Source organism: Nerophis lumbriciformis, linkage group LG03 (genome assembly GCF_033978685.3).
Source record: "Nerophis lumbriciformis linkage group LG03, RoL_Nlum_v2.1, whole genome shotgun sequence".
Classification (NCBI taxonomy): Eukaryota; Metazoa; Chordata; class Actinopteri; order Syngnathiformes; family Syngnathidae; genus Nerophis; species Nerophis lumbriciformis.
Window position 1 is genome coordinate 63,264,497 of NC_084550.2, and position 13,680 is coordinate 63,278,176.

The following is a 13,680-nucleotide window of genomic DNA, read 5'->3' on the forward strand; positions in this document are numbered from 1 at the left end:
TTGTTTAGAATTTTCTATGGATTCAATGGTTTCTTTAAAAAGTAGGGGTGGAGAAATCTGGAATATAATGTTTTGTAAAAACAAATCGCCCAGGCCTAGTTTATTATTTTATTAGTATTATTTCAAATGTTATTATAGGGACAGAGAGTAGAAAATGGATGGATATACTGAGTGTACTTGTAATGAACAGAAACAGTGATTGATCTGTGTGGTCGTTCCAAAATGATGACATAACAACTGTATTGCACCTTGCACATGCACACATAGTTGACGCGTTTCAAGTAGCAGCAGAGTGGAAAAAGAAGTTGACTTTATATGTGTTTTATTGTATCCATTAAACCAGGGGTGCTCACACTTTTTCTGCAGGCGAGCTACTTTTCAATTGATCAAGTCGTGGGGATCTACCTCATTCATATATATAATTTATATTTACTTATTTATGAAATATATGTTTTTGTTAACAAGTTAAAGGTGTTTAATGATAATGCAAGCATGTTTAACACATATAGTTAATATTGTTAAAAAATTAAAGGTGTTTAATGATAATACAAGAATGTTTAATACATATAGTTAATATTGTTACAAGTTAAAGGTGTTTAAAGATAATACCAGCATGTTTAACACATATAGTTAATATTGTTACAAGTTAAAGGTGTTTAAAGATAATACAAGCATGTTTAACACATATAGATTCCTTTCTTTCATGAAGACAAGAATATAAGTTGGTGTATTACCTGATTCTGATGACTTGCATTGATTGGAATCAGACAGTAGCGATGATAATGTCCGCATTTTCGAATGGAGGAGAAAAAAAGTCCTCCTTTCTGTCCAATACCACATGAAAGTGGTTGGTTTTTGGCATCTTATTTGTCCAGCTTCCGTACTCCTTTGTATACACTTTACAAGAAATACATTGTCGGCACACTCCGTAGCTTGCTAGCTTGTGCACGCCAGCTTTTTGAGACTCTTATTTTGGTAGCGCAGGCAGGATGAAGCAGAGCTTTTATTGTGCAACTGTGCAGTCGGTCTGTGGAGTTTTGACGACAGGTACGGCGCCAGAGTCTGTTGAAATAAAGTGTTTCTCGCCTTCCAGTCGGTAATTTTAATGAGCTGGCAGCAGCCAGCGTCATCTCAGAAGACCCTCGGGTGCCGTGAATGTCAATCAAGTGACGAAAGTGACGTCATAGTGAAGATTTATGATCGCTCATTTTTAGGACTATTTTTTTAATGCCTGGCTGGTGATCGACTGACACACCCTCCGAGATCGACCGGTAGCTTGCGATCGACGTAATGAGCACCCCTGCATTAAACCATGTCCAAAACTGTATTTACAATCCGCAAAGTATGTGAAAATACTGTCTAAACATTACAAAATGCCACAAGTCGGCCATTTTGAATGTTCCGCTCCGAAATATCTTCGGCAATTTCCATAGATTCTACGTCACTGACTGTAGTAACGTTAGCCTCTGCACTTTGACCATATTATTAGATCAGTCATACTGGAAATATGCCAAAAATTAGAAAGAGGTGTGCTGTGTATCATTCACAATCCTTATGTAAGACAAGAACACATATGCTTGGCTTTTTTATTAATTCAAAACCGTAAATAAATAGCTAAGACTTGAGTCAACAGATGGAGGGGTCTTCTATTGCGCTCATAAAACCCTCTAAAAAAATCCAGGAAGCGCCAACAATACTCCATTTACATGTCGTGACCTGAAAATCCACCAAATATGAGTGATATTGTTATTATAAGCGGTAACGCAAAAGGGACTATTTTAGCGGTACATGGATATCAGTAAGCTAATGCTTATTGTTGACACACTAAGACGGCGGCTGCTACTGATTCGTCTTAAACTTGCTTAAAGTAAATTCTAGATCAGGCCTGGGCAATTATTTTGACTTGGGGGGCCAAATTTAGAGAAAACAATGTATCTGGGGGCCGGTATATCTATTTTTAGGAACACTGATACAAAACCTCACAATAATGTCTGATTTATTGCTAAAAACCTCGTGACAGACTGCCTTAAACGTAATTTAATTTATTTTTACTGAATGAGACACCCAGAATGTACATGGAAATAAAGAATGTGCGATTTACAATATTAACTATAAAAGGATAAAACACTGAATATTGACAACATATGAACGTCACCCCCACTCTCGATCGACATATTTTACAATCAAGCAAAACGCAACAAAAACGCAACAAACAGCGAAATATGAACGTGAAGGGTACAAAATAAACCCACCTGCAATCTGATATATGTGATACATCACTAAGCTTTAGAACTTTGTTGTGAAAATCTCCTTCCACGTCTGTCCCTGACACCCGAATTTCAGGCTCCGGAAACACTCTGTGGAAACGCTCCCCACCCACACTGCTTGGTGCCTTGTCTGAGCTGCTGAGACTTAGATTACCATAGTAACTACAAACCCCGTTTCCATATGAGTTGGGAAATTGTGATAGATGTAAATATAAACGAAATACAATGATTTGCAAATCATTTTCAACCCATATTCAGTTGAATATGCTACAAAGACAACATATTTGATGTTCAAACTGATAAACTTTTTTTTTTTTTTGCAAATAATCATTAACTTTAGAATTTGATGCCAGCAACACGTGACAAAGAAGTTGGGAAAGGTGGCAATAAATACTGATAAAGTTGAGGAATGCTCATCAAACATTTATTTGGAACATCCCACAGGTGAACAGGCAAATTGGGAACAGGTGGGTGCCATGATTGGGTATAAAAGTAGATTCCATGAAATGCTCAGTCATTCACAAACAAGGATGGGGCGAGGGTCACCACTTTGTCAACAAATGCCTGAGCAAATTGTTGAACAGTTTAAGAAAAACCTTTCTCAACCAGCTATTGCAAGGAATTTAGGGATTTCACAATCTACGGTCCGTAATATCATCAAAGGTTTCAGAGAATCTGGAGAAATCACTGCACGTAAGCAGCTAAGCCCGTGACCTTCCATCCCTCAGGCTGTACTGCATCAACAAGCGACATCAGTGTGTAAAGGATATCACCACATGGGCTCAGGGACACTTCAAAAACCCATTGTCAGTAACTACAGTTGGTCGCTACATCTGTAAGTGCAAGTTAAAATTCTCCTATGCAAGGCGAAAACCGTTTATCAACAACACCCAGAAACACCGTCGGCTTCGCTGGGCCTGAGCTCATCTAAGATGGACTGATACAAAGTGGAAAAGTGTTCTGTGGTCTGACGAGTCCACATTTCAAATTGTTTTTGGAAACTGTGGACGTCGTGTCCTCTGGACCAAAGAGGAAAAGAACCATCCGGATTGTTATAGGCGCAAAGTTGAAAAGACAGCATGTGTGATGGTATGGGGGTGTATTAGTGCCCAAGACATGGGTAACTTACACATCTGTGAAGGCACCATTAATGCTGAAAGGTACATACAGGTTTTGGAGCAACATATGTTGCCATCCAAGCAACGTTACCATGGACGCCCCTGCTTATTTCAGCAAGACAATGCCAAGCCACCTGTTACATCAACGTGGCTTCATAGTAAAAGAGTGCGGGTACTAGACTGGCCTGCCTGTAGTCCAGACCTGTCTCCCATTGAAAATGTGTGGCACATTATGAAGCCTAAAATAGCACAACGGAGACCCCCGGACTGTTGAACAACTTAAGCTGTACATCAAGCAAGAATGGGAAAGAATTCCACCTGAGAAGCTTCAAAAATGTGTCTCCTCAGTTCCCAAACGTGTTGTTAAAAGGAAAGGCCATGTAACACAGTGGTGAACATGCCCTCTCCCAACTACTTTGGCACGTGTTGCAGCCATGAAATTCTAAGTTAATTATTATTTGCAAAAGAAAAATAAAGTTTATGAGTTTGAACATCAAATATCTTGTCTTTGTAGGGCATTCTATTGAATATGGGTTGAAAAGGATTTGCAAATCATTGTATTCCGTTTATATTTACATCTAACACAATTTCCCAACTCATATGGAAACGGGGTTTGTAATTAGATTACCATAGTAACGAGTATATCATGCAAAAGCGCAGATTCGAAGCATTCCGGTCATTAGAAAACATCACTGCACATCATAATGGCAACTACACTTTCCATCTTAAACGTCTAAAAAAATTATTTGGGAATGTTCGGCGGGCCAGATTGAAAAGCTTAACCGGCCCCGGGCCTTAATTTGCCCAGGTCTGTTCTAGATTATAGTTCATGCATCGCTCACCTGCTAGAAAACAAATGTGACCATGGACCGACAGGCTGGTCCACTTTCACATCCCCCGAGATGGTGAACAAGACGTAGTAAGCCTTTGTGAGGATTGCTATTGATTCTTCATCTATGCGGGATTATGTACGCGCTCCGTCGGTCGACATCTCAGAGAGAGTGGAAATATTACAGTAAGTGTTTGTTTTATTATGGTTAGTTTGTATGTTTAGCACCTAGCAATGCTGCTGATGCAATAGTGTTTCAATAAAGCTACATCCGGCTTCTAAAACGTATTACTCATTCTCTTTGTGTTTGGGCTCAAAAATATAAAAGGTCCAACTGATTCGGACCAGAAATGTGAAAATACCACTTGACAAATGTAACATAAAAGGGGTCATATTATGATATTTGTGTTACATTTAAAACACTTCCTTGTGGTCTGCATAGCATGTGATGGCCGTTTTGTGGGCGGGTCTTATTTACGTGCCGCCACTTTGACCTCGTCATCTCCACACCAACTTTGTTGTAGTTTTTAGCGCTACTTTGTATAAGAAATGACAACAGCTGAGGATGCATGCTCCACAACAAGAGGATAGCGAAAAAGAACAAGCGAACTGACTAAAGCGCAGACTACAATCGGGGACGCGCACAAGGCATGCTGGGTATATTTATACTATATATCCCGGACGAGCCCCCAAATTGTTGCGTTTTGGACCAGTTGTTCCTCCCAGGGAATTCAAGTCACAATTCGCTCCCAAGTTCTTTCCGACACTTAAAGCTGAGTTGAAAAACCACCAGAGACAGAATAGGTATTTTGTTGTATATTCTCAAAGCTTTGCCAATATACATTGATTGAGACCAGTCTAACCATAGAACATTCTATTGCGCCTCCCAAAATGGTCTGTCTTCCCGATCCCACCACCCTCTCTCTCGTCCCATCTCTGTAGACCAAACAAATGCTAGTCTAAACACATTCCAAAGAACTCAAGGTTAACACACATAGTATACTTGCTGACAGAGCATCAAGAGAATAAATGGAAAACACGAGCTGTTTTCAAATATGACTAAGAAATGAAAGAAGTACAACTTAAATTCGGATATATGTAAATATCTGCCTCCGACAATTGGAAGGAAAGCAAGATTATTTTATAAATATCTCCGCAATGTCTCCATGGCTTGATTTCAAATTTTCGGGACTTATGCAGATCCCAAATACACCGCAGCAGGTACCAATAGGTAAGAAAAGTTGTGTTTGCATAATAGGGCCCGTTTAAAGTCAAATGCACCATATTTTCCAGACTGCAAGCCGCAACTTTTTTCCAATGCTATAAACCCTGCGGCTTATAAAACTGTGAGGCTAATTTAAGAATTTCTCTTCGCTAAAGGCCATAATGTTTTATATTCAACAAATAGTTTTCAACACCGACAGAGACACAGAAAAGATGTGTTATTGTTTGTGCCACGGCGCCATCTTTTGGAAGAGTTTGCTCACTGCAGTTGCTGTTGGTTGAAAATGTACTCCCTGTTTCTTGCCTTGAACCGAAAGTCCAGTTTTGTCTACTACTCGTCCATAGTAGTTCTGCTCAAAATGATTCCTCATTCATCACTCCAAGCAATGTTTTTAAGTTTTACAATATAACTAAAACAATTTATGTTTCATTGTGGCGTTTTCGTGCATATTTGTATGGGCTATCGTAACGTAATCAAGCTAGCGCCGTTTGCAATAGCAAATATGCCCCTGACCATTTTATTACCTCACTCTTCACCACCTCAATAATTGTGCTCTGGACATTGCATTGCTGCAACATCAACGTAACACCCATCAGACATCTGACTCTTCCCACCCCCACTCCCCTCTATTTGCAATCTTCTTGACAATGCTAAAATGTTAACTATTGTCAACATGCACTTCATGTATGGGACTTCTGCTTGCTCACATGAGCGACAGCAAGGCATACTTGGTCAACAACCACACACCACTGACGGTGGCGGTATAAAAAAACTTTAACACTCTTACTAATAATGCGCCACACTGTGAACCCACACCAAACAAGAATGACAAACACATTTCGGGAGAACATCTGCACCGTAACACAACATAAACACAACAGAACAAATACCAAGAATCCCATGCAGCCCTAACTCTTCCGAGCTACATTATACACCCCCGCTACTTGCCTTTCAAATGTCTATTCTTGGTGTTGGCTTTTAGCAAATACATTTCCCCAAAAAATGCGACTTATATATGTTTTTCCCTTCTTTATTATGCATTTTCGGCCGGTGCGACTTATACTCCGGAGCGACTAGTGATGGGTCCGGCAACACCGATGCATCGGCGCATGCGTCGAGCTCATAGAGCAAAACCCTGTGTCGGTGCGCGTACCGCTTTTAGAAAGTCACGTGACCGATCATGAGCTCTTTTGGTCACGTGACCGATACGCGAACTGTGTCGCACTGAATTTTATTTATTTACTAGCAAGCTGGTCTCGCTTTGCTCGACATTTTTAATTTTAAAAGAGACAAAACTCAAATAGAATTTGAAAATCCAAGAAAATATTTTAAAGACTTGGAATAAGCGGTAGAAAATGGATGGATGGATGGATGGGTCTTCACTTGTTTAAATAAATTCATTTATTTTTTACTTTGCTTCTTATTACTTTTAGAAATACAATTTTAGAGAAAAAATACAACCTTAAAAATGATTTTAGGATTTTTAAACACATATACCTTTTTACCTTTTAAATTTCTTCCTCTTCTTTCCTGACAATTTAAATCAATGTTCAAGTAAAAAAATTTTTTTTTTATTGTAAAGAATAATAAATATTTTCTGGTTTTTCGACAAAGAATATTTGTGAAATATTTCTTCAAACTTACTATGATTAAAATTCAAAAAAATTATCCTGGCAAATCTAGAAAATCTGTAGAATCAAATTTAAATCTTATTTCAAAGTATTTTGAATTTCTTTTAAAATTGTTGTTCTGGAAAATCTAGAAGAAATACTGATTTGTCTTTGTTAGAAATATAGCTTGGTCCAATTTGTTAAATATTCTAACAAAGTGCAGATTGGATTTTAACCAATTTAAAACATGTCATCAAAATTCTAAAATGTATCTTAATCAGGAAAAATTACTAATGATGTTCCATAAATTCTTTTTTAAATTTTTTCAAAAAGATTCAAATTAGCTAGTTTTTCTCTTCTTTTTGTCGGTTGAATTTAGAATTTTAAAGAGTCGAAATTGAAGATAAACCATGTTTCAAAATTTTATTTGAATTTTTTTCGTGTTTTCTCCTCTTTTAAACCGTTCAATTAAGTGTTTTTTTCATCATTTATTCTCTACAAAAAACCTTCCGTAAAAGGAAAAAAAAAATGTACGACGGAATGACAGACAGAAATACCCATTTTTTTATATATATACATTTATTTATTTAGCTATTCTTGTTTAAATCACACTTACGTGTAACTTACAAATGACAATATATTTATTTATTTAAGTGTGTATCAAACTGGTAGCCCTTCGCATTAATCAGTACCCAAGAAGTAGTTTTTGGTTTCAAAAAGGTTGGTGACCCCTGTACTAGGGCATAAAATCAGTGTCAGTTGAGTCGGTCCATAGGTTGCCTGTAGGGATTTTTAATGTCCAGCAGATGTCAGTATTTAGTGACACAGTATCGACACGGTATCAATACAGTTTTGCAATGTGTCGAAACGCTTCATGACGCCTCATCAACCCATCACTAGGAGCGACCTATACTCCGAAAAATACGGTAGTTGTCATCTGGTCTTACCTTGCCGGTCTTGTGGTCGAACCAAACCAAGGCATGGTTCCTGGACAGCACCTTGCAGTCGAAGGTAGCATTGTTCTGGGCCGGCCGACACCGAGCCACCGACCTGCCGATCTTGACGGGCTCATCCAGGTACACATGCCTCTCCTGGAACGGGTGAGAGTTGGGTCGGCAGGCGAACGCGGCCAGCGGTGAAGGCATTGATTTGGGCTTGAGGGTGTTACTCCAACCGGACACGAGGGGCGGGTTTTCTTGATCCAGAGTGGCAGGCGTCGACGTTCGATTCCCAGACGACTAATAAAACAGTGGCCTGCCTGTGTGTGTAGGCAGCGTGGTTAAGGGTTAATCTCCAATGTAGTCTCTGGCTAGGCACTAACTAATACGCATTGTCTTGCGTTTGTGAAGGAGACGTCCACGGACATAACCACACCGGGTTCCGACAGCAGGCACTAGGTGTATGTGTCAAGACATACATGACTGACTATAGAAGGGACAGTCTGGCAAACAGCCCCCCGCGTCCATCAAACTATTCCAGTACTGCAGGGGAGGTGTGAAGGGGGGGCGGGGTGGGATGCAACTATTAATGTGATCTTTTAGCCCTCAGTATTTGACCTATGTTCAAACTGGCCACTTGTCCACCAAAGTCAATAAAATACTGCGTCCATTCTTGCAGCAAAGCCAACATTAGACACCACCCCCGGTGAACGCTGCAGTTTTGTATTTCCTACACAATCTGACAGTACGCAATTGTTATTCCAAAAAAAAAAGAACCATCAGACAAGGGGATCAACACACCACCCCAAGTGAACACTGCAGTTTTGTATTTCCTACACAATCTGACAGTTTGCAATTGTTATTCAAAAAAAAAAAAAAAAAAAAAAACAACAAGGGGATCAACACACCACCCCAAGTGAACGCTGCAGTTTTGTATTTCCTACACAATGTTGACAGTTTGCAATTGTTATTCCAAAAAAAAAAAAAAAAAGAACCATCAGACAAGGGGATCAACACACCACCCCAAGTGAACGCTGCAGTTTTGTATTTCCTACACAATCTTGGCAGTTTGCAATTGTTATTCCAAAAAAGAGAACCATCAGCAAGGGGATCAACAGAAGAGTTGCAGGGTGTGCTAAGTAGAGGGGTTAAATCCCCCACCCTTGGTTCCTTTAACTAACCCCCGGTAATGCCGATGATGATGCGTGGATTAGCAGCGCGTCTTGTGTAACTACAATGCTAATTGGCTAGCTCGCTCGAGCTAGGCTAGGCTAGGCTAGGCTAGGCTAGGCTAATGAGTGCTCACAAACTTATCCGCGCCGGGGCCCTTCGGACGTTCTCTCAGCACCCGCCTCGAACAGGTCACGTTCCGAGTGAAAAACCAAAAAAGCGTAGCCCCCCGTCTTTTTCCCCCGCGACTGCGGCGCGTTCGCGTAGCTAGCCGGCTAAAGTGACAGGCACGGACGCGGAAAAAAAAAATAAAGCAGGGGAGTTTCTTTATGGCTCCTCGTGCCGCGTTAACGTCCAGGGGTGGGGGTGGGAAACCTCAGTACTCGCCACCGATCGGACTGCGCTGTCATCGCCTCGCTGTGCTCCAAGGGGACAGCGGCTGTTGCAACTTATTGCCTCGGCACAGTTTCCTGGTCGGGATGTAGAAGTTGTCCTCCTCGGCGAGTCGTGGCGGCCATGGTGAAAGCAGAGAGCCGACTGGCGGTGCGTTCAGGGACCCGACGACATCAACTGAGCTCGCAGCACATTCACAAATTTGATATGTCATTTAAATCAGTAACATAGTAATTATTAGGGGTGTGGGAAAAAATCGATTCGCTCACGTTGTGCGATTCAGAATCGATTGTCATTTAAAAAAAAATCTATTTTGTTTTATTTTATTTATTTGTAATTTTTGTTTTTTTAATTAATCAATCCAACAAAACAATACACAGCAATACCATAACAATGCAATCCAATTCCAAAACCAAACCCGACCCAGCAACACTCAGAACTGCAATAAACAGAGCAATTGAGAGGAGACACAAACACGACACAGAACAAACCAAAAGTATCCATTCATCCATCCATCCATCTTCTTCCGCTTATCCGAGGTCGGGTCGCGGGGGCAGCAGCTTAAGCAGGGAAGCCCAGACTTCCCTTTCCCCAGCCACTTCGTCCAGCTCCTCCCGGGGGATCCCGAGGCGTTCCCAGGCTAGCCGGGAGAGATAGTCTTCCCAGCGTGTCCTGGGTCTTCCCCGTGGCCTCCTACCGGTCGGACGTGCCCGAAACACCTTCCTAGGGAGGCGTTCGGGTGGCATCCTGACCAGATGCCCGAACCACCTCATCTGGCTCCTCTCGATGTGGAGGAGCAGCGGCTTTACTTTGAGCTCCCCCCGAATGACATAGCTTCTCACCCTATCTCTAAGGGAGAGCCCTGCCACCCGGCGGAGGAAACTCATTTCGGCCGCTTGTACCCGTGATCTTGTCCTTTCGGTCATGACCCAAAACTCATGACCATAGGTGAGGATGGGAACGTAGATCGACCGGTAAATCGAGAGCTTTGCCTTCCGGCTCAGCTCCTTCTTCACCACAACGGATCGATACAGCGTCCGCATTACTGAAGACGCCGCACCGATCCGCCTGTCGATCCGCCTGTCGATCCGCCTGTCGATCTCACGATCCACTCTTCCCCCACTCGTGAACAAGACTCTGAGGTACTTGAACTCCTCCACTTGGGGCAAGATCTCCTCTCCAACCCGGAGATGGCACTCCACCCTTTTCCGGGCGAGAACCATGGACTCGGACTTGGAGGTGCTGATTCCCATCCCAGTCGCTTCACACTCGGCTGCGAACCGATCCAGTGAGAGCTGAAGATCTTGGCCGGAGGAAGCCATCAGGACCACATCATCTGCAAATAGCAGAGACCTAATCCTGCAGCCACCAAACCAGATCCCCTCAACGCCCTGACTGCGCCTAGAAATTCTGTCCATAAAGTAGTGAAACAAAAATGAATATTATCAACAACAGTATCAATATTAGTTACAATTTCAACATAGCAGTGATTAAAAATCCCTCATTGACATTATCATTAGACATTTATAAAAAATAAAAATAAAAGAACAATAGTGTCACAGTGGCTTACACTTGCATCGCATCTCATAAGCTTGACAACACACTGTGTCCAATATTTTCCCAAGGATAAAATAAGTCATATTTTTTGTTAATTTAACAGTTAAAACAAATTTACATTATTGCAATCAGTTGATAAAACATTGTCCTTTACAATTATAAAAGCTTTTTACAAAAATCTACTACTCTGCTTGTATGTCAGCAGACTGGGGTAGATCCTGCTGAAATCCTATGTATTGAATGAATAGACAATCATTTTGAATCGGGGAAAAAAATCGTTTTAGAATCGAGAATTGTGTTGAATTGAAAAAAAAATCGGGACCCCAAGAATCGATATTGAATCGAATCGTGGGACACCCAAAGATTCACAGCCCTAGTAATTACAGTATATGGTAAGGAAATACATAGTTTGTGGGTGATGAAAAAAATACCATTAAAACAATGGTAATAATTGAATATAATATATTAGTAAAATTTTATTTTGTAAGAGAATGAGAATATTTTTTATTGTTAGAATAATTATGTGTAAATCATACATGCCAACCCTCCCGAATTTTCCGGGAGACTCCCGAAATTCAGCGCCTCTCCCGAAAACCTCCCGGGACAAATATTCTCCCGAAAATCTCCCGATTTCCAGCCGGAGCTGGAGGCCACGCCCCCTCCAGCTCCATGCGGACTTGAGTGAGGACAGCCTTTTTTTTTATGACTGGAGGACAACAGGGTGACAAGAACTAAATCATCCAGACTAGAGATAAATTGTATTATGTTTATCTTACCTAAAAATAAATATATTTATTAATTTAAAAAAAAAAAAAACTAAATAAATTTTTACTATATTTTGCTAAAAACATCAAAATTAATTGTATTTTAATTACCATAGAATTACATAGAATTATACATTAAAATAAACATATTGGAAATAATTTTAAATGATCATAATAATTCATTTAAAATGACCATATTTAATTATTAAAATAATTGCTTGTTTATCAACAACTTTAGCATTTTATTCATTACATTTTGAAGCTCTCAGAAGCCAAGTTATGTTATATTAAGATTTATTTATGCAAGTTTGAAGTATCAATTATCTAAACACAGTTTTGTTTGCATATTTTCAGTATGTAGATATATACATATATATATATATATGTGTATATATATATATATATATATATATGTATGAAATACTTGACTTGGTGGATTCTAGCTGTCAATATACTCCTCCTCTCTTAACCACGCCCCCACCGTCAACCACGCCCCCCCTCCCGAAATCGGAGGTCTCAAGGTTGCAAAGTATGGTGTAAATTATCACACAACTCTTATGCTTAAAGGCCGTTGCTAGAGTTATTATCAATTGTGCTGAAGTTGTACTTTTCTATCTGTGCAAAGGGACATCTCGCAATCTTAGATTGCGAGTCGTCTCGGATCAGTGTTTGTGTCCAGAACATCGAGTACCGTGACGCAGACAAAGCAGAGACAGGGCGATATCATGAGTGTCAGCGCATTTGCATTTCTGAATAATCATATATTGTGTCCAACTGGGGCTGCTGAAATGACCCCCCTTCCTTCAGAGGCAGCCTCAGTGATGTAACCAGGGACCTCCCAAATAAATAGAGGAGCACATGGGACTGGACCTTAGGGCGTGGTGGGAGATTGTAACTGAGTGTGCAGCCCCAAACGTCTCTCCTCATTGAGCCAAATTGAACTCTGTCTCTGCATGATTCCTTGCTTCTTGTCTGTTTAATAGATGTCATCAGTGTTTGAACCTGACATTTATTCACAGAAATGTGTTCAAATACTTCAAATACTGAGCACCAACATTCCCAATTTCATAATGTTTATTCTGATTCATGCGATATAGTAATCTCATACTTGCAGTGCATCCGGAAAGTATTCAAAGCGCTTCACTTTCTCCACAGCCTAATTCCAAAATGGGCTAAATTCATTTTTGTCCTCATAATTCTACACACTACACCCGATAATGACAATGTGAAAACATTTTTTTTTTTAGAAACAAAGTATTAAGGAAAAGGCTGTGAATACCTATGTATGTGTTGTTGTTTTTTGTTTTTTATTTTATTTTTAATACATTTGCCCAAAAATTTAAAACAACTTTTTCACATTTTCATTATTGTGTGTAGAATTTTGAAGACACATGTGATTGTATTCCATTTTGGAATAAGGCTATAACATAACAAAATGTGGAAAAAGTGAAGCGCTATGAATACTTTCCGGATGCACTGTAGTTTCCTTTTTGTCTTTTTTTTGTCAAATCTTTTTATTATAATTGTTTTAATGTTTATTCTAATTCATTCAATATAGTAACACATTAACGAGATTGTTGCGTTCAAATGTCTATTAAGTACATAATAGTAAGAATGTTCTGTTCAAGTGTTTAACAAGTAAAACATAAACAGGAGTGTTGCGTTCAAATGTGTATTAAGTACATCAATAATAAGAATGTTGCGCTCAAGTGTTTACCAAGTAAAACATTACTCAGATTGTTGCGTTCAAATGTCTATTAAGTACATAATAGTAAGAATGTTGTGTTCAAGTGTTTACCATGTAAAATA

The 13,680-nt window shown here is 39.9% G+C and overlaps 1 protein-coding gene across 6 annotated transcripts in view; it reads right to left on the reverse strand.

The window, feature by feature from the left end:
- The window catches only part of slmapa (sarcolemma associated protein a), a 189,457-nt gene extending 179,795 nt beyond the window's left edge, over positions 1 to 9,662 (reverse strand). For all 6 annotated transcript variants that reach the window (XM_061940986.2, XM_061940978.2, XM_061940963.2 and 3 more), the window contains exon 1: positions 7,997 to 9,662. In XM_061940986.2, the coding sequence (XP_061796970.2) occupies positions 7,997 to 8,194 (198 nt within the window). In that variant the 5' untranslated portion in view covers positions 8,195 to 9,662. The remainder of the gene's footprint in view (positions 1 to 7,996) is intronic.
- Between the last annotated feature and the right edge of the window lie 4,018 nt (positions 9,663 to 13,680).